Source organism: Gouania willdenowi, chromosome 21 (assembly GCF_900634775.1).
Source record: "Gouania willdenowi chromosome 21, fGouWil2.1, whole genome shotgun sequence".
In the NCBI taxonomy this organism is placed as follows: Eukaryota; Metazoa; Chordata; class Actinopteri; order Blenniiformes; family Gobiesocidae; genus Gouania; species Gouania willdenowi.
In genome coordinates, this window is record NC_041064.1 from 4,888,113 (window position 1) to 4,914,723 (window position 26,611).

General features: G+C 38.3%; 1 protein-coding gene across 1 annotated transcript; it reads left to right on the top strand.

Moving 5' to 3' along the window:
• Positions 1-782: 782 nt before the first annotated feature.
• LOC114455590 (basic leucine zipper and W2 domain-containing protein 1-A-like) lies at positions 783-11,461 on the top strand. The gene is made up of 12 exons (XM_028436923.1): positions 783-883; positions 2,069-2,141; positions 2,702-2,878; positions 3,636-3,730; positions 3,814-3,879; positions 5,536-5,671; positions 6,884-6,993; positions 7,668-7,838; positions 7,946-8,092; positions 9,159-9,297; positions 9,477-9,599; positions 10,881-11,461. Exons 2-12 carry the CDS (start codon positions 2,078-2,080, stop codon positions 10,910-10,912), a joined length of 1,260 nt encoding a protein of 419 aa, XP_028292724.1. The 5' UTR covers positions 783-883; positions 2,069-2,077; the 3' UTR covers positions 10,913-11,461.
• The last annotated feature ends 15,150 nt before the right edge of the window (positions 11,462-26,611 follow it).

Sequence of the window (26,611 nt, forward strand, 5' to 3'; positions counted from 1 at the left end):
ATAGGAATGACAATAAAGATTTTCAACCTTAAATTTCAAATGTATATACTGCTATTCCAAAAGGGTTGTTGTAATACGTTATTATGATTTACATTTCTACAGAATAGCATAAACAAATATACAGTAAATTGTAGGCTTATATTTGACTTAACATGTAATTAGACTTTCTTTTTTCTTTTTTTTCAAATAATGACAAATGCTTTTAATTTTAAATAAATTATTCATACTGAACATTGTTGTGTGTTTGTTGTTGTATTTACAGAAGAAAAGCAGATATAAGATGTAAATGAGGTGTCTACTATTTAGACTACATAACAAAAAATGTTTATTCTTGCAAATAATGTGTCACAGGCCAGATGTCGCATGTGGACCGTTGTGGAAAAAAATCCCAGATTTACGAGTTGACTATGAATGCAGCAGTAAAATTTTCCCTTCATCCCACAGTCAGTCAGACTCATCATCATCATCATCATCATCATCATCATGCAGTGGACTGCACAATACTCCCCTCCTGTGTCTTAATTCAACATAGCAACAATACTTAATATTTCATCTCATTCACTGGTTCATATGGCAAACAAAATGACAAAAATCCCAATATTTTTTGTTTAAAATTGATACTTGTGGCATTTTATGCTCTAAACTACAGCTTGTCACTTACTTTATTTATTGCCGTGTGTTTATTTCAGCTTTTTAATAGCCGAAATGTGTTTTAAAGCATTGAAGACGTACTTTATATGAAATTTGAAGCCTTTTGATGTGCTGCGTAATTGCGCATGCGCCGTCGCGTCAATTTCCTCTTCCTCGTTAGCCGATTGTGCGCAGGACAGGTTGTTCTTGATTCTCATTTTCACGACGGTTTTTGTACTCAAAGAGGATTCCGGTGAGTTATTTCTGGTTTCTTGTTGCGTGTGGTCGTGCACTGGTTGGGTTTACACCCATCTGAATGCAATGTGGGCCTGCGTTTTGAAAATAAAGACAGCTAAAGCGGACATGAGCTAGCCTAGCTTAGCTTGCTAGCTTGCTGTCAGAACTAGATGTTCATGTCACGAGTTGACTCAATCTGCATTTCATGGTGTCATTTATTCGTGTTTGAGCTGTTGACGGTTCCTCACTGTTATTGTTGGTTTGTTGTTCAATGTCGTGTTGTTTTAAAAACACATTTAACCCCTTTTATGCAGCGCTAACTGTTGAGATTTAAATCGGTCACACCTGACCTCATCAGGCCTTAATTTTAGCTCAACATGTCCACTTTGGTCTGTTTTAGAAGTTTTTCAATGTATACATTATTAGAATTTTAAAATGTCCCCTTGTCAGTGTCAATCTAGCATGTTATTAAATCCCCGTATTTATTTTTAATGTATTTATTTATTTGTTTTTTAATAAAAATGCGACATTGTTTTCGGTCTCACATTCAATGTTGTTCCTTCAACCAATGGTTAAACGATAATTATTCAATATGGCATTTCATACTGTCCAGTAAAAGTGTGTTTCATTTCCAAATATGTGCGTTATCATCATCATATTATGAACATTATTGACACTATACCCACTAAATTATTAAATCGGGGCTTTCATGTATATCTATATATTAATTTATGCACTGATTTTTTTTTTTATTTTATTTTTTTTTATTTAATGTTGGATAATTACTCCTTTTTTTAACGAAATATAGATATATTTATCAAATTCAAACATGCCTTTTGAATATATTTGAAATTTTAAGAGCATTTTACTGAACAAATTGCATTGTTGCATGATCTATTTGTTTTTGTGTTAATTAAAGCACATTTTATGTATTTGTGAATTTTTTCAAAAAGAAACACACTATATATATATATTCTATGATTCATACATTTTGGACCTTCCACTAGATTGGCCTAATTATTTGAACGATTGATTTGTTATTTTTCTTTTTTTCCTCCTATTTATCCAACCCCCCCCCCCCAAAACCATTTTTCTCTTATTTTTTAAACTATTGACTTATTTGTAGAAGTTACATTGATCATCATCATTTCCTGTTTAATGTGGTTTCCTAATTCTATTTGTATACGTGTTGTTTTTTCAGAGTGTTTTTATGAGTAATCAAAGGCAGCCAAAGCCTACGCTAACAGGCCAGCGTTTCAAAACTCGTAAAAGAGGTGAGTTTCACTAGTTAGCTGTGTTTTTCATTAGAAAATCTTTGGAAAATAACAGCTTAATACACTGCTCCAGTTGAAGTAGTATATACAGAGCTGATGTGGAAAAAATATATTCTAAAAAAAAAAAAACTGTTGACACTTATCATGCTGTATGACCCCAGGGTACTTAAATATTAAATTATCTTGAAGCAAAAGACTAAATGCTACATGAATACGTTGTTGAAAATCCATAAGGAAAGTATTGGTTTATATATTTGTGAAAAATTGAGGATAAAATAACATTGTGTGCACACAGATTTACGCTAATAAAGAACAGGTTGTTGACACATACTCTGAGAATTCAAGCTTGATAAGTTAGAGGATTTTACTTGTGCAATAGGTCGATGTGTGGGTTTTCCTACATAAAAACGAATCGAAATAATCTATATTTTAATAGTTAAATAAATAAATGCTTTTGACATTTGGTGAATTTGCCCAAAATGTGTGGAAATACTTTATTTTCTCTGCACATCCAAAAGATAAAAACTCAGGTTAATGGTGTGTGTTTTTGTTTTAAATAGATGAAAAGGAGAAGTTTGACCCCTCCCAGTTTCAGGAAAGTATCGTACAAGGTCTGAACGACTCCGGCACTGACTTGGAAGCTGTTGCGAAGTTTCTTGATGCATCCGGCGCCAAACTCGACTACCGACGCTATGCTGAGACTCTGTTCGACATCCTGGTGGCCGGTGGAATGCTCGGTGAGTATTTAAAAACTTATATTTCATTTCATTTATTCAATCATTAGGACAGTGTACAAATACATTAAGCTATAAAAACAGATGTTTGTACCAGAGTCTTGTTTAAAAGTTATTTTTTATCTGTAGTCTTATGTTCATTGACAAATCTACGAGTGCTGCACAATTTAGGGACATTTTATTGCGATTTGATAAATGGTGGAATGACACTTCTTGCCTGGTTAACAAACATGCAGAATTTGGATCATTTAACTTAAAACGCACAGGTATAATTAAATACAAATGAAAGCTTTTCAAGTACTGTTTTCAATTTATTTTCACCTGAAAAAGAAAAAAAAATTCAAAGTGCAAAGACAATATATTGCAATGTTACTGTAAACTTAAGGTATTTTTATATATAAAAAAACCAAAACGAATATTGTACAGTTCTGTCAGAAAATAAAATCAATATATAATCTCATTTTGTTTTTAATATTGTATGGCTCACTTTCTGTTTTATATTTTTAAACCTGCTTTTATTCCTATGCACCCGTTGTCACACTGTGAAATTTTGCTTTAAATGTAAAGTGCATTATAAATAAAGTTTATTATCATTATCATGTTCTCGTACTGTGATTAGATTAATCGTGCAGAATTCAAATCTAGTTGGCATTGGTGACAAAAATGATAGAATGTTTTCAAATTCTAATTGGGGCATTTGCATCAAGTCTGGGATTTTGTCAAATTAATTTCAACTTCCATCCTGGTGTTTTCCTTGTAGCTCCAGGAGGAACTTTATCAGACGACATGACGTGCACAGAGTTCTGCCTCTTCAAAGCACAAGAGGACATGGAGACCATGCTGGCATACGCACAGGTCCAAAGAACGTTCTGTTTTTTTAAGAACGAGGTTTTTGTTTACTGAATCACTTTTTCTTTTTTGTTTGCGTTTCCTCTCAGGTCTTTCACAAACTCATCAGGCGTTACAAGTACCTGGAAAAAGGCTTTGAGGAGGAGATCAAAAAGGTTTGTTTTTGTTGGATCACAATCATACGCAGCAGGGGGAGAAATATTAGAAGAAAGACACTAAACCAGTGTTATTTCTCATGAATAGTTCGTCATTTACTATTTCTAGGTAATCTGTTCATAAAGCCATCATGCTGTTATTTGATGAGTAGCCCACTCAGTTTGTTTTGAATATATTTACACTGGCCATGTTTACATGGGAGCTTTAATACCTCTTTAAAGCAGAATAAAAGTTAAATCCTATTTAACCTGACCTTGTAAACACTTATTTCCACTTTCTTCCGATAAAAAAGGGAGTTTTTTCTTCCCTTTGTCGCTAAATGCTTGTTCATGTGGATCTTGTTGGGTTCTTTCTTTCTTACTATGGACTTATTTTGTTAAGCGCTTTGAGATGACTTTGTTGTAATTAGTGCTATATAAATAAAGTTGAATTGAATTAATTCCTAATGCAAATTTAATTCCGAATTAAACTTATATCCAAATTAGGTAGCTGGTTTATTCCGATTTTAATTCCAACTATAACTCTTTTCTTGTAAACACTTAATTCCTTTTTAAGTTAATTCCGGTCGTTCTGCGCATGCGCGACTTGCGGCGATGACGCTCTTGTGATGGCGTAATCCAAGATGGCCGCCCGGACTAGAGCGACACTATTTGATAAGAGTCTTAAAAGACATGGATATAATGAAAAGAGTGGATGGACGGAGGCATAAACATGCGGACATTCACACGGACGCATGGACCTATTACACACACGAACATCGACAAATGGAACGTCTTCATCGGCCGGGTGATACTAAGTCTCAGAGACGGAGTAAGTGCAGCCCCATACTGCTGCACAGGCTGTAATATCACCATGTTTATCATTGTACCTGTTGTTAGAGCTACTGTCTTTACCAGGGAGCAACTATTTATTCCTGGTTATTGTTTTTCAGAGTTTTACTGGGCTTTATTTACCGGTGATTAGCTCCTATCTTCTTTCCGATCTGCGGGCCAAAGTGTGTTATTGTCGAACTGTTGCTTCAAAACTACAATCAAAATAAAGGTGAAAACAGTTCTCATGTGTGGTCTTCTGTGTTACAGTCGACAATAAAAGGGTTTTTTTTGTGTGTTTTTTCCGATAGATGTGGTATGTCACGTTCGCCCCCTGTCCAATCAGAACCTTCCCAACCCCCAGACCTAAAGCGGAATTAAATAAAGCCGAATAAACTGGTTTTCCATGTAAACCTCAATTCGGGAATTACTATTCCCATGTAAACACGAAGCAGAACTCTTTGATTCTGAATGATTTGATTCTGAATAATTTTAAGTTAAAAAAACAATGTAACTGCGACCACTGTAGAGTCATTTGTTTGTTTGTCGAAGTAATTTTGGTTTGGACTTGTGCAAGGATCAAAGGTGCTACTGAGTAAACTTGATGCTGTTGTAAGTGTAGCTGGGTTTTATCCCAGGGAACACACGCATTTATATCATGATGGACTTCTTTTTTCTGTAAGCAAAGAGAAAAACAAATCTTTAAAATTATACTCGTCACCCTCCTTAAAAATCGTCAGTGTTTACACTTAAGTTTCTCTCTGGATTCAAATGTTGTGAATGTTTTGCTGCTTAATCTAAATATACCAAATAACATCCTGTTAACGTGTTTATTCCTTTCTTCAGTTGCTGCTGTTCCTGAAAGGTTTCACAGAGTCTGAGCGTAACAAGCTAGCCATGTTAACGGGGATCCTGCTAGCCAACGGCAGCATCTCGGCGTCCATCCTCAGCAGCCTCTTTAACGAGAACCTCGTCAAAGAAGGTAAACATCTAATTTCTTTATTTATGCATAGAAAGAGAGATCAATGTGATGCTGTGAAAAATGCATTAATTACATTATACAATTCTTTACATTTGGTGTTGATTTAGAAGGGATTTCGAGCTTACACTTCAGTCAACTTTGCTGCAAACTATTTCATCAAGTTGAGCTTTTTCCTCCACGTGTGTTTCAGTTGTTACCTTGTTGTTTTTAAGATCAGTGGGGATAAATTAGTTTCATTTCTGTGACAAATTAATTCAGTCCCAGACATGTTTGTTTGTTCAAAGGCTACATCATTAGTTGTAGTTATTGAGACATCTTGCGACTGACTGGGCACAAACAAAGTATGAGCTGAATCTCTCTACACCACGTGTCAAACTCAAGGCCTGGGGGCCAAATCCGGCCCTTTAGACAAGAGGTGCCCAACCCTGGTCCTCAAGGGCCCCTATCCAGCATGTGATGTTTCCCTCTTCCAACACCCCTGATTCAAATGATCAGCTTATCGTCAAGCTCTGCAGAAGCCTGATAACGATCCTGGTCATTTCAATCAGGTGTGTTGGAAGAGGGAAACATCTAGAACATGCTGGATAGGGTCCCTTGAGGACCAGCGTTGGGCACCCCTGTTTTACACCATCCAATTTGGCCTGCAGGAGAAAGTAAAAATGAATCATTGTGTAAATGAATCTCAACAATATTTTCAGGGGTTAACAGTTTTCTTGGTGCTTATATCAAATGATTGCAGTCATTTTTTGTGTTAAACTGTAGAAAAAACTCAAATTTTTTACAAAGTTCTTAAACTTTTCTCAAATTATGACAATATTTCTCTTAATTATCTAGAAATTGGTCACAAAATCTAAGAAATTTAAAGTGAAGATCCTGTTGGGACGGATATCTGTCACTTATTGCTTGGATATTGTCAGTTTTTTACATGTTTTGTATTTTATCTATTCGTAGACGCTAATAATGTTGAGATTAGTCGTTTTCCTGCATAAAATCTGTCCACTTAAAATCAAACTGCTCCGTCTTTGGCCCTTGAACTAAAATGAATTTGCCACCCCTGTTCTACACTGTTTTCACTATTGGTTGCTGTTTATTTGAGAGTTTTCTTTACTACGAACCAGAACTCTTCTTTACAGTGGTGTTTTTAATGTAAGCTTTAGTTGTGATCATTTATCGTTGTTGTTCTGATTAACCGTTTTCTTTCTGTTTGATCAGGCGTCTCCGCTTGCTTTGCGGTAAAAGTCTTCAAAACCTGGCTCGCCGAAAAGGACATCAACTCCGTCGCTGGCAGTCTCCGAAAGGTCGGCATGGACAACAGGCTGATGGTGAGAGCTGGCACGATAACATATGATAATAATGTGCATATAATTATAATACATCCCAAAATTTTCAGCCTTTTTATGATGCTTTTAGTACTGATATGTTATGGTTTTATTTATTCAGACAACTTTTTTTTTTAGGAAATTTACTTTGACCGCCACGTTTTGACTACCAACTGTCAGTCTTCCTGAGCAGCATCTACTGATTGTTTTGACGTATGCTTATGATACAAAGATTGGTTTCAATGTGAAAATGCAAAAAAAAAGCATAATTGATTGATATATTTGGAACTGAAATTGAGTTATGCAAATGATCCCTGACAGTTATACACACCCTGAGTTACTATTTTGTTGTGCAAGCTTAAAACCAAAAGTTATTCTTTCCTAAAGAAAGAACTTATAGGGATAAACCAAAGCAATAAGTAGATGCCTCAGAGGAAGACTGACCGTTGGCAGTCGAAACATGTCAGGAAATAAAGTAAATTTCCTGAAAAAAGTTGAATAAATGTAACCGTAACATATTATTTCAAAAAAGAAAACAAAACGAACTTGTTGGAATTATTTATATGCTTTTAGGGCTGTCATTTAATCAACTAACATATGTTTTAGTTTGTGGTTTTGCTCCACAATGGTCAAAAGTCTTGTTCTCATTGTCGTTTGTAAAACTTTTATTTTCACAGGAGCTTTTTCCTGCCAATAAGCGCAGCTGCGAGCACTTCTCCAAGTACTTCACAGACGCCGGGCTCAAGGAGATCTCCGACTTTGCCAGAAACCAGCAGTCCATCGGTGCTCGGAAGGAGCTGCAGAAAGAACTCCAGGATCAGATGGCACGTGGCGACCCCCTCAAAGATGTACGTATGCCCTGCTCCTTTCTAATGAAATCACATTTTACTTTATCTTCTCCTGTCTTCAGTGTTGTTTGCGCTGTCATTCATTAATGTGTGTTTTGGTTTTTTAGATCATCACCTACATTCGTGAAGAAACCAGCAAGAACAACATCTCTGAGCAGACGATGATCAGCCTCATCTGGTCAAGCGTCATGAGCTCAGTGGAGTGGAATAAGAAGGAGGAGCTCGTCACAGAACAAGCCATCAAACTCCTAAAGGTGACACACGTTGTGGCAAACGTCACACGTTCAGAAGTAGAGATGTGAGGATATATATATATCCTAAATCGGCTAAAAGTCGATGTGAATAAGAGACGATAAAAATGGACACAGCTCAGTGTGTACTTCAGTACTCTGCTTAAACAATAGGGGGCGCTGTGACTGTTTTAGTGACGCTTGTTTAGACATCAGTGGCGGGAGAAGAGCTTTAATCGGGCTCAAAAAAGAAGACCCTGCCCGAACCCGATCAACCCAAATGAAGTCGATGTCTCTTTAAGGCCAAACCCGTTTCAACCAGACACTATTCACATCCGTATGCGGTGCATGTAAAATGATCCGAGGTAAGTCCGCATTCATTTGTCGAGCTAATCAAAACACGCAAAGTCCAAACCCGGCCCGAGCCCATGGTATAACGATCAAAATGAAGCCTGAACTGTCGGCACAGAGTGGCACACACGTGTCACACCTTAAGAAAAATATGTAATTTCAAAGCCAGGAATAAACTTTTCTTACATTTGTAATTTGTTTAAAAAAAAAATATATATATATATGTATATATATATAAAATTCTTTAACTTTCCATGGTGATAAATGCAGAAATGTGCAGTTTATTGTTATTATTATGAGTTCAAACAGTTCATTTATTTATTCCTTTCATGCAAACCAACATAGATTATTACATTAAATAATATCCAAAGGAAACATTTCCATGATTATAAACTGTTTGGAAGAAGGTTATAAGAAAAGAAAAGAATCTTGACAATTTAAATGAAATAATTAGTTTGTATTTTAACTAAAGTGTTATTTTTCTTCAAAATATCTCTATGTATTCAAATTGAAAGCAGTTAAGTGATTCATTACATCCCAATATTCTTCTTCATCCTTTTTTTTTCCCTTATAGCTCTCTTGCATAATTACATCCTAATATTTTATTTGAGTTTTTCTTTAAAAAATAACATCTTAAATTGAGTGTATCCTTACACCGATACCTAAAGGTGATTCATGTTGTGGCAAACAAGTCTTTCAATTTTTTCAATAATTCTCTCTTTTTTTTTTCTATTCTCAGCAATACAGCCCATTGTTGAAGGCGTTTACCTCCCAGGGCCTCTCTGAGCTCACCCTCCTGCTGAAGATCCAGGAATACTGTTATGACAACATCCACTTTATGAAAGCGTTCCAGAAAATCGTTGTGCTTCTTTACAAAGGTGAAATATCACAGGAAGCTCTGTGTGCATGTGCCAGTGTTTCCAGATGGTCGAAGGATCTCGACCAAAAGTTGTCTTTGACTGATGTCGCCAACCTGGCAACCACGTTTTGTCGAACTCCCGCAGTTGCATCTGTTTGATGTGTTTGTTCCTTTTCTCTTGTGATCCAAACTTTAAAGCGGATGTTCTGAGCGAGGAGGCGATCCTGAAGTGGTACAACGACGCCCACCTCGCCAAAGGAAAGAGCGTTTTCCTCGAGCAGATGAAAAAGTTTGTCGAGTGGCTGAAAAATGCAGAAGAAGGCAAGTGTTCAACCTTCCAGCATCCAGAAAAGCCTTTTAATGCAGCACACACATGGATTTACAAAATGTGTAGTTATTCACACTATTATATCGTTCAGCCATGTTGGAGATATTTCGTTGAACTCACGGATCGGAATATTAAACACCAAAATGCAGAGTTCCGAGTTGCCTTGAACGAAGCAATACGTGTTCCTCGGTCAGCTCGAGTCTTGATTGGTTATGTTCTGTTCCACGTCACAAATCATGGGGTCATGAGTCATGGTTATGGTTGTAAATATTGAAAAAGTTTAATATTTATGATCAGGACAAATTCACTCTCAACTAGGGTTGTGACCATGCTAAAATGTTAAACTCGGGTAAGAATATTCGGTATTTGATACCATTTTCAATACCACAGTGATTAAAAAACATTACCCCAAAATTGTATAGAAATATTTTTGTTAACAAGAAAAATGCAAAAAAAATCCCCTCTATTACAGCATGTAACAATTAACAGGACCACAAGTTTATTAATATTAATAATATTAAAATGAGAAAACCACTGAAATAAATAATTTATTATATTTATTTATCCATTAGAATATATAAATATATGTATATATTAATACATTGTATTTATTATAAATTATTTATGTATTTATATATTATTTCAACCCTGTTTGCTGCTTTTATAAAGCTGGTAATCTCTAATCTAATTATGCCAATTATTGCATTTATGACTATAAATGTGTACTAACCTCACTAAAATTAAAGTTTTGCAATTGTATAGATCAATAATCATGCTTCAAAGAATAAATCAATTAAAAATACATGAAAATGTGTATTCAGCATTTCAGCAATACACAATATAAAATAAAGAGTATCGATACTTTTGCAAATTAGTATCGTATCAGGATATATAGGTTTAGTACCAATGCTTTTTAATGTGTTTAATCATATTATTGTTGATTGTAAATAGTTGTAATGTTCTTATTGATTTTTAAACTGTTAAATATTTTACATTATTATTTTTTTAATTATGTAAAGCACATTGAATTGCCTTGTGTATGAAATGTGCTATACAAATAAATGTACCGTGCCTGATGTATCGATGCTTTTGACAAACCTGCCCAGCACACGTCAGACCTCAGACGATAATCTGATCAAACATGAAATAATCTTAGCGTCACAGGACAAAAACAGCCTGATAATCATCATGTTTCCACGTTATCTTTATATGAGCTGCCGTGATGTTCGTATCGTTGATTGATTTGATTGATTTTTCTGCTCCTCTCCAAACAGAGTCTGAATCTGAGGAGGAGGAGGCAGATTGAAGACCCCTCACTGTAACAACCCTCCTTCATTTGTTTTTTCAAACTAACATAAAGTCAGATGCAGTGCAATGATTTCCTACAGAGTCTGTCTATAATTCATTTTTATTTTATTCTCTACCTCCATATTCTAAGTAAGACTGCAACTTAAGGGCTTTAAATCATGTTCCTGGCCAGGTTTTTATTTCTTTCAGTTTTTTGTTCTGTTAACTTCTTTAAGTCCTCGGTCAGAGTTTCTTCTTTTACTAAACCGATCAATGCCCGTTTAATGTTAGAATCCAGAGCTTTTCTGTGTGAGCCGATGCAAAGGCAAACATTCAGCCCCTTCCTTCTGCATATTTGCCAATTTCCTTGACAAACTCCGACTCTGTTGCCAGCTTCCAGAATCCGTTATGAGAGCTGGCACCGTGCCACCTTGTTTTACGACGCCAACCAGGAAGTTCACCTCTTCAGTTTAATTTACCTTATGTAACAGAATCACGCTCGGTTTATAAGTTGTTTTATTTTGTTTTTCCACTGCATCGTTTTCAAATAAAAATGTTTTTATCACTGCTTTTGATTATTTTCATCACACAACAAATAAAAGTGGCAGCACGACGACAATAGCCCTGCAGATATATGTCAAACAGATGTTCACTTCTGGAAGAAAGCATTATAATTTGTACATTGGGGTGGGGGGGTTGAGTATTCTGAACCAATTTTAAATGGAATCTACGCTGTCCGATCCTTTCAATGCATGCACAAAACGCGTCTTAATCCGGTCGGCCAATAGACCCGTTAAAGGGATCCTCCACTGTTTTTACAAATGTGGCCTAAAACCTTTGAAATTTAATTATTAGAAGATCTATGCCTAACAAAACGTATTATTTTGCACTACTTTCATTTTATGAACTTTTAAAAATGGGACTACTTTACCTTGTGCGCCTCCATCTTGAAATGACGTCATTGGTGACGTGGTTAGCCCCTTTCAGTTCATTGAGTTCTATAAGAGGTGAAGCATTCAGGATCATTTGGCAGCTTTTTCAGTCAAAACAACAACTTGTGCTGCTTTGGGTTGCTCTAAAAAAAATCAGTAAAAGTTTAAAAAGTCGAAGCAAACCTCTTTTGTTTACCGATAAACAAATAAAATCTGAGAGCCGAAAAAATCTGTGACCACAGGGGGCGACAGTTCCATATCTGCTGTTTCATTGATGCCATGAAGAAGAGAAGAGCAAAGAAATAAATAAAAAATTCAGACTTAAACCAAACCTTCAACCATTTCTAACAAGAACACCAGTTCTTTGCAGCAGACAGATTCTACTTGGGTCAGCATTAATGAGCAGCAGTCCATCCTGGTTGCCTGTATTTACATGCACTGAGCTCTTCTTCATGGCATCTATGAAACTGCAGAGAAATGAAACTGTCGCCCCCTGTGGTCACAGATTTTTTCGGCCCACGGATTTTGTTCAAAGTTAGGTCGTCGACTTTTTTTTTTAAAATTTTTTTTTTTACTTTTACTGATTTTTAGAGCAACCCAAAGCAGCACAAGTTGTCATTTTGACTGAAAAAGCTTCTAAATGATCCTGAATATTACTTTGTTGCTGCTGGTACACAGACAAATCCATCGTGCCAAGTCATTTGATATGTTTCTTAATATTTTATTTATACTGGCCTAAAACCTGTTTTTCAAGCATTTATTTCAGAATTTAACTACTATACGACGTCAAGTGCTCAGAAAATAACACATCTTTAAAGACTGTTCAAATAATACATAAACATTTCATGTGATGTCGTAGGGTAGTTACACAAATCAGTACATGAAGCATTTGAAAATATCTGAAAGAATTGGGCTGTTGAAAGAATCGGGCAGTGACGGTTCCCACTCAAAATCGAGAAAGTCAAAGATGGCCGCCATCCGTTGTGACAATTTGGATATTTTGTCAATAATTTTGGTTCTATTTAACATAGAAGCAGGATCATAGTAGCTAATGGTTTTCAGGGTCAAGGAATTCAGTAATATATCTTAAAATGCCGTAAATTGTGCTTTTAGCAAGATCATCCAAGATGGCCGCCATCCGTATTGCAAATAATACCATAACTTCGGTGCTGTTTGATATAGAAACATGATCTTTGTGGCAAAATGTAGGTTTTTGGGGACAAGTTGCAATATGGATGGCGGCCATGTTAGATTTAGCTTTTTATTTAGATGTATTAATGAATTCCTTCACCCTGAAAACCGTAATTTACCACTGAGATCATGCTTCTATGTGAAATAGAATCAAATAAAGTTATGACAAAATATCCAAAATGGCAATACGGATGGTGGCCATCTTGGATTTCTTGATTTTGAGTGGGAACCATTGGTTTGCCAGCGTGGATCCCGTTAAAAATAGATTCAGCATGTACAAACGTCCATGCTTTCCTCCAGAAGTGAACATCTTAGCCTAATATTGCTACACATCTGCTGAGCTCCAAACTGTGAGATTACACAGGAAGTTGTAGGTGGAAGTGTTTCCTCCCAACAGTTCCAGTGGTTGAACCCATCTCCTTTTTGTCTCAGTAATTATCCAATCACAAAAGAGCAGCGTGGCGTGTCGTACCTGCGGGTGTACACAACAATCTGTCACTTTTCATGTCCTGTTTTAAGTAGTTCTAGTTCAGTCAGGCGGTGCAGAGCAGAGCAGCGTGTGTTGGTATATCTTGATCATATGGAAATAGCATTTATTAGTCGTAGTAAAATTCAACCGTAATGTATTTATTTAAATAAGGTTTTTCTAAAGTTGTTGAAGTGAATGTAAAATGACACACGCAACATTAGAATAATAAAACAGAAAGAAAAAGTGCTGTAGTAAAACATGATTAATGTGTATTTTTCTGGATTTAATTTGGAGATTAAGAAGTGGTACTACATATATGTGACATAATCATAATTCATAATACTTCTATCAGTGTTTTTTTAAGTCTCACTGTGGATGTGATTCGTCCAGTCCTGGAGATGGACAACTTTTATCACAGCAGGGTCTAATCAGAGGGTCTCATTATCAACATTCATGTCAGCGTTTAGAATAATGAACAATCCAGGACACAACAAAGGGATTTGCTGAGGTTTTGTGTAGATTTTAAGTCATTTTGTGTAGATTTTAAGTCATTTTGTGTATTTTTTTTTAAATTTGTTTTTGATGTTTTGTGTGTTTTTGGCATTGCTTTGTGTGTTTCTGTTGTCGCTTTGTGTGTGTTTGACAGCATTTTGTGTATTTTTCATGTTAATTTGTAGTTTTCTTGTATGTCTTTATCCTTTTTTTTTGTATTTTTGTCATCATTTTATGTGGCTGTGGAGTCATTTTTGCATATTGCCATGTCTTTACTATTTGTAGTCGTCTTGTGTATTTTTATGTAATTGTTGTCTATTTATAATTGTGTTTTTGTTTTTTTCCTTTGTGTATTTTTGTCGTCTTTTTGTGTTGTAGTCGTTTTGTATATTTCTACGTCTATTAGTCGTCATCTTGTGTGTTTTTATTGTCCTTGTGTAATTTTTTTGCAATTTTTGTGTCTATTTGTAGTTGCTTTTTGTAGTTATTTTGTGCATTTCTGTTGTCCTTTTGTGTATTTTGTTGTAATTGTATGTGTTTTAGTCATTTTAAATATTTCTGTGTCTATTTGTATGTGTTTTTTTTTATTTTTTATTGTCCCTGTGTATTTTATTTATTTTTTGTGCCCATTTTAGTTTTTTTTTCTTTTGTGTATTTTTTGTCGTCCTCTTGTGTTGGAGTGATTTTGTTTATTTTGTAGTCATCTTGTGTGTTTTAATTGTCCTTGTGTATAATTTTGTTTTGTGTGTGTGTGCCCATTAATAGTTGTGTGTCTGTTTGTTTTTTTGTTTTTTTTTGTTTGTTTTATTCGTGTGTGTATTTTTGTCGTCGTCCTGTGTTGGAGTGATTTTGTTTATTTTTTGGTCATCGTCCTTTTGTGTATTTGTGTTATTGTCATGTTGTGTATTTTGTTCTCCTTTTGTGTGTGGAGGCATTTTTTTTTTTTTTACATTATTGTCGTCGTTTGGTAAATTTTTCTTATTTCTGTGTCGATTTGTTGTCATCTTGTATATTTTTTAGACATATGTTCTCAGACATGCAGGACAGGGGCTCTCGAGGAACCCTCCCCTGGGTTCACATCAGTTTCCAGAACAAAGGCTTCAAAAACAGGATGAATATCAATATATATATATATATATATATATATATATATAGTATTATATTTATTTGTTGTGATCACTTTCTCTCAGAGCCAACAGATGGCAGTAAGCCCTTTAGAGACACTTTATTTATTCTGAACTTGTCCTGCTGTGCTCAAATAGAAAAAGACCTGCCTGGAAAGTATTATAGACACACAACTTAGTACTTTCTGTCCCAGGAAGATTAATTTCCTCTTGTTTTATTATTTTGATACTCTAAAAGAACATGAAATGACAGTATTTGGGAAGAACAGGAGAAAACACCAGTGCTTTGGATTTTCATGGGTGAGAATTGCACACATTTAGTGGATGGACTGACTGTGTAAAGCCCTGGGTGGACTGCTCCTTATTATCAGTGGCTCCTACCCGCCGCAATGCATCATGGGAGATGCTCCTTGGCATGTTGGAGTGGAGCTGAAGAAGTGCAGCGTGCATGGAGTGGATAAACACTCAGACTTCAGCAATAACAGCCATCGCTTCACACACTGAACATTCATTTCCTGTTTGTTTTTCTGATTATTGTCTCGTCTTATTATAAACAGAGCCATAAAAGTTTCGCTTTAAAACTCCACATTTGTCAAAAATCTATATAAGAAAGAAAAAAAAGCTTTTCTTCAGCCGAGGGTCATTTTACAAATACGGGTTAAAACTGTTCGATCTGTGACTGCTCTGTTATTTTCTCGTCTGCTAAACAATCCAAATGTTTCTTAAAGTAAATTTAAAAAATAAAAACATTTGAGGATTATTTAAAGTGTTGTCTGTGGGTTATTTTTGAGTTTGAAGCTTTTATGTATCTCTGTTTTTTTGTGTTTTTGGAGTCATTTATGAATATTTTTGGCGTCATTTTGTATATTTTCTAGTTATTTTTATGTGTACTTTTAGTCGCCTTGTATGTTTTTAGTAATTTTGTGTATTTTTACTCTTTTGTGGATTTTCCCTGTCATTTTGTCCTGTTCTGGGGGGTCATTAATGTGTATTTTTTGTGTCGTTTTGTGGATTTTTAGTGTTGATTTGTATATGTTCTAGTTATTTTATGTATACTTGTCACCTTGTGTGTTTTTAGAGTAAATTTGTGTAGTTTTTGTTGTCCTTTTGTGCAATCTTCTGTGATTGTGTATGTTTTTAGTCATTTTGTGTATTTTTACTGTTGTGTGTATGTTTACAGTTGTTTTGTGTGTAATTATCCATCATGTGTGTTTTGGGGGTCATTTACGTGTGTTTTTGTGTTGTTTTGCATATTTTCTAGTTATTTTCATGTATATTTGTAGTCGCCTTGTGTGTTTCAACTAAGAATACATTTGTGCATTTTTTCTTTGTCCTTTCGTGCATTTTTCTAGTTATTTTATGTGTTTTTACTGTTGTTTGGTGTATTTTCTCATCCTTTTGTGTTTTTGGAGTCGTTTTGTGTTTTCTAGTTATTTTTATGTATACTTGGAGTTGCCTTGTGCGTTTTTAGGGTAAATTTGCCCTTTTCTGTGATGGTGTATGTTTTTAGTCACTTCATGTGTTTTACTGTTGGGGTTTATTTGTATTTCCTCATCATTTTGTGTATTTCTCTTGTTTTATGTGTCATTTTGTTTACGCTAGTCTGTCCTCCGTTAGCTTGTGGTACATCCTCCTCCCATCATGGTTGTAGTTTAAGAGAAGCGAGTCCCACTGTGACACAAAGCAGCTTTCATCCTCTGAGGAACCAAGCTTTGCTCTATTTTGTTTTATGCAAATATAAAAGTCCTCTATATTTTTTACAAGTGTTACTAAAGCGACATTTCATCAGGAGGGTAAAACTAACACGCCATGTACACGCCACATCAACGTCAGCGCTGGAAATTGGGACGAGTCATCACACCATGAAATGTTTTCCATCTTCCGTAATATTATTTTACTCATGTTTGGAACAAATGAAGCGTTGTAACCAAACATTTTGGCCCAGAAACTGTTGCTCTCTTGATACTTTCTATTTTTCTCTGTTTTTATCAAACCTTAAAAAAACAAAAGTGTGGCAGGAAATTGTGCGTTAGCTGGTATAATTAATATATACCAACGTACGCTTTTACATATTTTTACACATTCATAAAGCAGAGATGGACCGGCGTCTGCTCTGAGGGTCACTTTATCAACATTTATGATGGTATTTAGAATAAATGACCAATCTCAGTAACAATACAAGTTTGTGTGTGTTTATGTTTCATTTTTATGTTGTTTTGTATATTATTTCTCATTTTCTATGTGTTTGTTGTGTTTTTGTTCATTTTTTTTGTGTTTTTTGAGTCTTTTTGGGTGTTTTGTTGCTGTTTTGTCCAATTTATTTTACATCTTGTGTATTTCTGTTCTAGCTTGTGTGTGATCATTGTTGATTTGTGTGTTTTTCATTTTGTGCATTTCTGTTTTGCGTTTTTGGAGTTGTGTTTTATATTTTTTCTCTCTAATTTACTCATTTTTTGTGTTTCTGGAGTCATTTTGATTTTTCTAGTTGTCTAGCTGTCATTTTGTGTGTATTTGTAGTCATTTTTGTTGCTGTTTTTTTTGTTTCATTTTGTGCATTTCTGTTCTAGTTTTTGTGCTTTTGTTGATGTTCTGTATGTGTGTATTCATCTTGTGGGTTTTTGGAGCCATTTAGATTATTGTAAGTTTTGTGTTGTGTAGTTTTGTTGCTGTTTTGCCTATTTTGTTTTGTCATTTTGTGCATTTCTTTTCAAAGTTTTGTGTTTTTGTTTTGTACGTGTGTATTCGTGTAGCCATGTTGTGGGTTTTTGGTGTATTTTTGGTTATTCAACGTTTTCTGTTGTGTATTTTTGGACTCATTTTGTTCAGTTCCAGAAAAAAATGCTGAAGAAAAACAAGCAAACATCCGTGTAGAAAGCAGCATAATCTGAATCCTTGATTGTTGTCGTTCCCAAATGAAGTTGTCTAGGGTTTGATTCCACCGTGTGAACAACACGTACAACAGTTTCTAAAAGCAGGTCTGACAACAACGGCACTGGGACTGCAGTCTTTGAACTCTGATCAAAGTTTATTTCCATCAGCCTCACAAAGGTAAACCAGTTGTGAACAAGTCTTTTAGGACCATAATAAAACTGCGGTTGGAAGACGTATAATGTCAACAAGTAAAAGAGAACAAGGCCTCGACCACCCGCGGGAAAAATAGGATCTTTCTTATTGTTTTATACTTCATCCATGTTTTAGGAGAAAAAACACATCAGTGACAACATGTTATGGTTCCTGTCAGACAGAATATCTAATATATTCATATATATATATATCACTTTTTGCTTCAAATAAACATCATGTATTCTTTCCCACTTATACTTGCCAACCATCCCATAAAATGAGAAATCTCCCTTTATTTGATTTAAGAAAAAAAAACAAAAAACTTTCTTCCTTATTTCAGGGAAAGATATCCAACAATTTCTTGTGTCATTTTACTCAATTTCTAGTTTGTCGCAGAAGATAAAAAAAGCCATAAAAACTTAAAATGTTTACAACAACAGTTTGATTTTTATATGCTTCTTTTATTCACTCATAACATTGTTATTTTGTGGAATTTTCTCTTATTTTGTGGGGTTTTTGTTGCAATATTATGTGTTTTTGTTATTGGTTGTTTGTGTTTTTTCCCACATTTTCTGTGTTTATTTTGTCATTTAATTGATTTATGTTGTTGTTTAATTGTTCTTGGTAATATTTAGTAAGTTTTTCTCTTTCTGTCATTTTACGTATTTTTTTTTTTTTACCTCATCATCTCTTTCTCTCAGTTACTGTTGTTTAGTAAAATGTTCTCACATGTTGTGTGTTTTCCTTGTAATTCTTTGTGGTTCTCGTGTCATTTTGTAATCTTTTGTCTCAGTTTATGCTGTCATTACTCTTGGTGTGCATTTTTGTTGTTTTTTGCACATTTGTTTGTTGTTTTTGTGTATCTTTATAGTACTCTTGTGTATTTTCCTCTCATTTTGTGTGTTTTTGTTGTTATTTGTGTGTTCTTGGTATCGTTTAATAAGTTTTTCTAACATTTTCTGTGTTTATCTTGTCATTTAATGAATTTATGTTGTCGTTTATTGGTTATTGGGAACATTTAGTAAGTTTCTCTCTCGTTTGGTGTCTTTTTTTGTCACATTCTATATTTCTGGTGGTATTTTGTCTTTTTTTCTCTCCGTTTGTGCTGTTATTTTGTGTATTTTGCATTTAGTATAATTTTCACTCATATTGTGCATTTTTGTCGTTTTTTGCATATTTTTCTGTTATTTCTGTGTATTTTTGTAGTCATCTTGTGTATTTTTCTGTCAGTTTGTGACTTCTTTTTTCGATGTTATTGAAATTGCAAAGATGTGCCAAATACAACAATACAGTGACACATCTTAACGTACCTGAGAAATGACTCTACGCGTTCTTTGGCAGATTTCTATTTGATTTGATCATTTTTACTTTCTCCGCTGCACAATCCCCCCTTTTTTTTTATTAATTCCAATCCAGACACTTTTTAAAACCTGAGTGGCAACCCTGGCTCCCCTGACCTCACTGCCTCTATTAAGTGTGTCCTTTTTTTGCCTCTGCAGAAAAAGTCAACACTTAGCACACCTTACACACACAAAAAAACTCTTTTATTTCACGTGTGTGAGCCACCAGTGGGGTTTGAGCTTGAAATGATGATCCATGTGTTATGCAAACCTCAAGGGTGAAGGCAAAAGGCCAGGATTCTTCTTTCTTTTTTATGAAATCCAACAGGACAGCTAAACAAACAACAGCCGAGTCATAATTGAAAGGGTGAAGCATCCAAAGCTGTGCACACAGACAGAGTAGACCTCATGGAGGTGGTGGTCATTGCAGTCTGAAAGCATTCCCGAAAAGCTTCACTGTCAGCTTATGGGAGAACAGTGTGTGTGTGTGTGTGTGTGTGTGTGTGTAATAGCCTTGCTGTGTGAGAGTCCAGGGATTTGACAGTGAGGCTTAAGTCAACACTGAGGCTCATCACAAACATCATTACTTTCTATTGGTTTGTCCTTCTGCCTCTTCAGTGGCTCAGGTCTGATGTCAGTGGACAAATGAACAGGAGCTCATTGAGCTTTGAGAAAAAAAAACCACTGACTCACTGACTCAGTGTCATTAATAACTCCTGGTATCATGTTACTGAAAAAAGTAAAAAGATAACTAACTGAATTTAATTGGCAACACATAAATCAGCAAATGGCCCACGCACTTCGGTCACCGCAAAAAAGAGAAAATGTACAACATGAGAAATTTGCTCATAATAAACCAACATGTTTTCAAAAATAAACATTTTTCTGATGCAATGTTTTGTTTTGGCGCATGGTGGCTTAGTGGTTAGCAGGTCCGCCTCACAGCAAGAAGGTCCTGGGTTCAAGCCCTGGGGTGGACACTTGGGCCCTTTCTGTGTGGAGTTTGCATGTTCTCCCCGTGCTGCGTGGGTTTCCTCCGGGTACTCCGGCTTCCTCCCACAATCCAAAAACATGACTGTAAGGTTGATTGGAGTCTCTAAATTGCCCATAGGAGTGAGTGAGTGAGTGGTTGTCTGTCTGTCTGTGTTGCCCTGTGATGGACTGGCGCCCTGTCCAGGGTGTACCCCCGCCCAGCGCCCTATGAGAGCCGGATATTGGCACCGGCAGACCCCCGAGACCCTGATAAATGGGAATAAGCGGGTATGAAAATGGATGGATGGATGGATGTTTTCTTTTTTTTAAATACGTTTTATGTTACGAATAAGCAACAAATAATTATAAGACACAGAGACAAGCTACAATGTCGTCGTTTAAAGGATTTTCAATATTAGCGAGTGGTGAAATTACCCAAAATCGGGGTCAAAAATAAAAATGAAGAAATCGCATAGAGAAAAACATTTTTTACATCCCAAGAAAGAAATCAGAATCAGCTTTATTTGTAATAGCTCATGTTACAGAGCAACAAAATTTCATTTCAGTTTCATCCCGTCCAAGAAACCATGAAAAAACAATCACATATAACATGGGAGGACAGGAGCGGGAGAACTTATAAAGCCATTATTTTTTGGAATAAATCATGTGTGATTCATTGATCTAAAGCAAACACGACAACTTTATCTCATAGAAAAAATTAGCAGGGGTAGCATTCCAAACTCAATAAAATGTATAATGAAAAAGTGAATTTATTCTTCTATCCTTTTCCTTCTGCCCTCTTGATGCTGCAGCACTGACAATTAGCTAGGGTAAAGGGTCTTGCTCAAAGGCCCAAAGCGATTACTCACAGTAGGATTCGAACCAGCAACCCTCCTGTTACAAGTAACTCTGTTTCTAACCTGATATGGTTTAATGAAAATACTGTTTTCAGTAACCTTAAAATGAAATTTAGTTTGTTAATAACTGAAATTACAATTTAAAGTTTTTAGAACATATAAAACTGACATTTCTAGAGATTTATTTAGAGAATTTCCAGAGTAGGCGGCGACATAGGGATGTAACAATTAATCGTCAGGCAGTTAAAAATCGATTCATAGGTATCACGGTTCACATCGATGCTCTGAAAATTGAATCGCAGTACTTTTTTAAAATTTATCCTTCTCTTGTCCAGAAGTATAGGCGGCGGGAGGAATCTGCTACTACTTTCTTTCTGACCGCCTTCTACTCTTAAACATGTTTATAAATGATTCCTAAGAATAGCTGTAATATTACGTGAATATCTGTACAAGTTGTTTTGAATAGTTTATCAAGGGATTCTTTTGACAATGAAAAATAAAAGGAAATAATACAGTATTTTCTAGTTTTTTCCTCCAATGAAATAAAGGAATATTTTTCAGTCATCATTTGTCTACAGTCCCAGTTTGTAAAATAAACTTTAAGTTACTTCAACAACTGCTGAAATATAATTTTTGGAGTTTAAGGCAGATGATGTTAGCTTATTTTAGCTCACCCGTCCCTTTCAGGAGTTTGCTCACATTATTTTAAGCTAATTATTGTCATTCAAAACAGCGATTCTCAACTGGTGGGGCGGGACCCAAAAGTGGGTCGCAGACCTGTACTGGGTGGCTCGTGGACAGCTGGTCAAAAATTCAAATTAACAAATAGTTAATGTGTCTCATGTTGGACTTGTCTTTTATTTTAAAAGAACCTTTTCTTTTGACAAGCATGCACACACACACACACACACATATATATATATATATATGTGTGTGTATGTTTTTCAACTATTTTGAAAAAACTAAATTGCATTTAGTATAATTTCCACTCATACTGTGCATTTTTGTTTGGTTTTTGCATATTTGTTTGTTGTTTTTGTGTATCTTTATAGTACTCTTGTGTATTTTCCTCTCATTTTGTGTGTTTTTGTTGTTATTTGTGTGTTCTTGGTATCGTTTAATATGTTTTTCTAACACTTTCTGTGTTTATCTTGTCATTTAATGGATTTATGTTGTCGTTTATGGGTTATTGGGAACATTTAGTAAGTTTTTTTCTCGTTTAGTGTCTTTTTTTGTCACATTCTATATTTCTGGTGGTATTTTGTCTTCTTTTCTCTCCGTTTGTGCTGTTATTTTGTGTATTGTGGTTTCTGTTTGTCTGTTCTTGGTTGCATTTAGTATAATTTCCACTCATATTGTGCATTTTTGTTGTTTTCTTTGCATATTTTTCTGTTATTTCTGTGTATTTTTGTAGTCATCTTGTGTATTTCGTATTACTGTGTGGACAGCTGGTCAAAAATTAACAAATAGTTAATGTCTTTCATGTTGGACTTGTCTTTTATTTTAAAAGAACCTTTTCTTTTGACAAGCATGCTGTAAAATGCATGTTGCAAGGAAAAATATAGGGATTTATATTTTAAAAAATATTGGTATTAATTGGTTGAATTCGAAAAATAAATAAATAAATGGTTCGTGATTTAATGAAAAATGTGGGTCCCAGGGTGAGACCAGCTGAGAACCCCTGATTTAGCATTTAGTGGAGTCTGAGTTTTCAAAATAAGGGTGGGGGAACATTTTGACGTCCTGAGTCCTTCAGGGCCCACAGCTACAGTACATAACAACACTTTGGTTGTGACAAACCACACTGATAACTTGCAAATGATATGATAGTTTGGATCTTCTTAACAAGTCTCCGTGGAGTGAGGAGTGAAGATGGCGAGCGTGGAAAGCGGGGCGAGCATTTGCACGTTTCTGGGTCTGCAGCACGGAGCCTCTCAGCGTTCTTTGTGCACCAGTGGCTCTGGGGACTCGTCCTGACTGTGGAAAAACATGAAAAGGCCTCGACAAAACTGTTTGTTTAGTGAAGAGCGGCAAAGCTGCAACAACGAGGAGGAGGAATCGGCTTCTTATTAAACAGCTGTTTGTCTGGATTGTAAAAAACTTTAATAAAATATACAAATGTAATAATCCCATCATAAAATGGTAATGTATTTATATTAAAGGGATGTTCAAGCCTAATTATGAAGACAGCTCCTTGGGTTATCTGTTCAGAAAAGATTAAAAAAAAAAAAAACAACATAAAATTCGTTTTTTGATAGTTAAGATAAAAAATAAATAAATAATTAGATTAGCTATTAGGGTCAAAAAGGGATAAAAAAAAATAAAAAAAAAAACAGTAAAATATATATATATATTTTCTGTATTTATTTATTTATTTATTTTTTATTTTATTTATTTTTTTATTTATTTTTTTTTTTTACCTTGTTTGCACATGCTGTTAAAGGTTAACACTACAAGAAGTGCAATCTTTTAACAGCAATGCATATTTTATTATTGCAATTAAATAAATGAATTTATTTCATTGCATAATTGTGACCATCACCAGCCCTCCCTAGGGAAGGGTAAATACTTTATTAAAGGGAGGATGTAAAAGAGAGAGGGCAGTGTTACACCAGGGTGAGGGGGGTGGGGGGGGGAGTTAACAGGGAGGAGGGATACAAGATAGGAAAACGAATGGGTGGGGAATAATCAATAAGTTTCAAGTGATGTGATGTGAAATTGTGGTTGTGTATATTGTGCTTATTGTTGTGTTATCAAGCCAGTCTGGTGACCAGTGTGCGGCTTAGGAATAATGATGGTGGCTGTGAGCAGAGGAGGAAGTGAGTGGAAGTTACATAAAACAGGTATTTGGGAACAACGTGTCTATGGTTGAGCCCAGTATGAGTGTTATCCCACAGCCCGAGGCCAGTGCGTCCATGACAAATGTGATTCCAAGAGCCGCTACTGCAAAACCCATAAGCCGCCCCCGGGCCCGAAGAAGCAGTCGGGCCAGCAGAAAGAGCGAGAGATCTAGGGGCCCCCGGCGACCACCCCACGGCCAAGCAGCCCCCCGAACGCCCCCAAGGTCCCAAGCCGAGAGGCTGCCATTGCCCCCCCCATACACACCCGAAAAGCCCCAAGGAGCCAAGGACCCAGCGCACCACGCCACCGACTCCAACCCCCAACCCCCAGGCCCCCCAGCCCCCCACCCCCCCACCACCACCCACACCCCCGCGCCCAGCCCCCCGAGGGGAGGGCCCAGAGAGCCCCCCGCCCGAGACCCCAGCGGAGGAGCCAAAGCCCACGCCCAGCAGACGACCAGAGCCACGCCGAACGGGCAGCTGGCGGGCCCCCGCCGGTGAGCCCAGAGCCAGCAAGGACCCGACCCCAGGCCAGGAGGACCCGGAATGGATGCAGCACCAGGAGCAGCCCGCCCAGGGCGAACGACCACACCCCAAGCCGCATAAGGTACCAGGGGGCCGCTGGGAGTCCCCCCGCCGGTCCCCAGGCACCCCAACCTAGCCCCCCCGGGCGCCCCAGATGCTGATGCCGCCCGCGCCACGAGCTTCAGTTCTTTAAAGCCAGGGCCCCCTCCAGAGGCCAAGCCAGACCGCCCCGCCGGGATGTGGCCCCCTAATTTAACCCCGACACTCTGCCTCACGGGGGACTGCCCAAGCAGGGGCCGCACCAGAAGGTATGCAAGGGCGCGGCACGCGCCACCCGCCCCAGAAGACCCCCGCCAGGACCGGCCCGGCCAGCCGGCCAAGCACCCCGGGCCCCAGGAGCACCCCCAGGAAAGATGCCCCGGACCCACCCACCAGTCCGCAGATGGCAGGACATACCCACCAGGCGGCCGAAAGCAACCTCAACCATCGGAACAGCTAACGCCGCCCCCCCAGTAAACAGCATCATCCCGAGGCGCCAAACAACCCTGCCCCAACCCCGGTGAGGACACCAGCACCCCCCCAGCACACCCACCCCCCAAACCGGCGAGGCAGGCCGCCCCGGGCCCGCACACCGCGGGGCCCGCCCCCAAGGCCACCAGGAGACAAAGCAAGCACCAAGCCACACCCAAGGGGGAGAGGCACCCCCGCGCCCCACCCGGCCGACACAGCCCGGAAAGACCCCGCAAGGAGAGACCCCGGCAAAACCCCCCCGAGACCCACCGCCACGCCCGACCGCACCATCTTGATGTGCTTTTACTCTATGCAGTGGCCCAGCCACCAACAGAGGGGCCAGGCCCCCACCGGAGAGGCCCAAATATGTGTACCAACCCACCACCCTGTTATGGTGCCTCTCCATTCCCCAATGGAGAGGCACTTCCCGATCCCCTGTGTGAATGTGTGTGTTTGGTGAATGTATGGGGTGTAATTAAAAGAAGGGGGATGGAGGGGAGCGGTGCTCCCCCTCCAGCCTCTGTGGATTTATGTGTATGTGGTGTAATAGGCCGGAGGGTGTAAATGATGATACACCCTCCGGGGGGTGACATGTTGAGATGCGATTAAAATTGGAGGGATTAGTAGGGCAACTAGAGGTGGGAGGGCCGCCCCCATGCCACTACATAGTAACACAGGTGGCGGCCCCCTCCACCCCCAGCCCCACCATCCAGCCCCCCAAGGGTTGGGTATTGGTGTGTGGTGCATTTTCTGAGTGAGCCAGACCAGCTGGGAGTGGGGTGAAGTGAACATGTAGGAGGCCTGTCCAGTGTGAGCCGGGCCCGTCTGCGTGGCGGGCCACGCGAGAGGGTAGATGGCGCAGACGGGCAAGTGGCACTGCGGGCCCCGGAACAGCACAGCCGGAGACCCCCCCCCACGGCACCCCCCCAGACCGCGCCGGCCCCGCGGAGCACGGCGACACCCCCCACCCCCGGGCACAGCCAGGCACCAACAACATCCCCCGGCGCCCCAGGGGGCGACCCCCGCCGCCCGCCGGCCCGGAGCAACGCCACCCCGCCACCAAGGGGAGCGGCCGAGCAGGGGGGAGGCCCATGCCCGCACCAGGGCCAGCACAGGCCCACCCGGCGCCACGATACAACACTCTCCACCGGGAGGCGGCCCCGGCCCCCCCGACGAGAGAGGACGCCATCCACCGCCAAGCAGGGCCATCCCGCCAGCCACGGACCGGCAAGCCAGAGTACCGAAGCACCCCCAGCCCGGAACCGCCCCCCCCACACCAACGGCGCCAATAGAGCCCCCCCCCCCCCCACGGAGGCAATCCCCGACGACCCACGCACCGGCACGAGACACCCCCCCGACGCCAGCACACCCCGAACAACAGCGGGCCCAAGGCCACCAGCCCC

Coding starts and splice junctions, on each gene's coding strand:
- LOC114455590 (XM_028436923.1), top strand. CDS start 2,078: ATGAGTAATCAAAGGCAGCCAAAGCCTACGCTAACAGGCCAGCGTTTC. Junction 5,672..6,883: donor CGAGAACCTCGTCAAAGAAG/GTAAACATCTAA, acceptor CTGTTTGATCAG/GCGTCTCCGCTTGCTTTGCG. Junction 9,600..10,880: donor GCTGAAAAATGCAGAAGAAG/GCAAGTGTTCAA, acceptor CTCTCCAAACAG/AGTCTGAATCTGAGGAGGAG.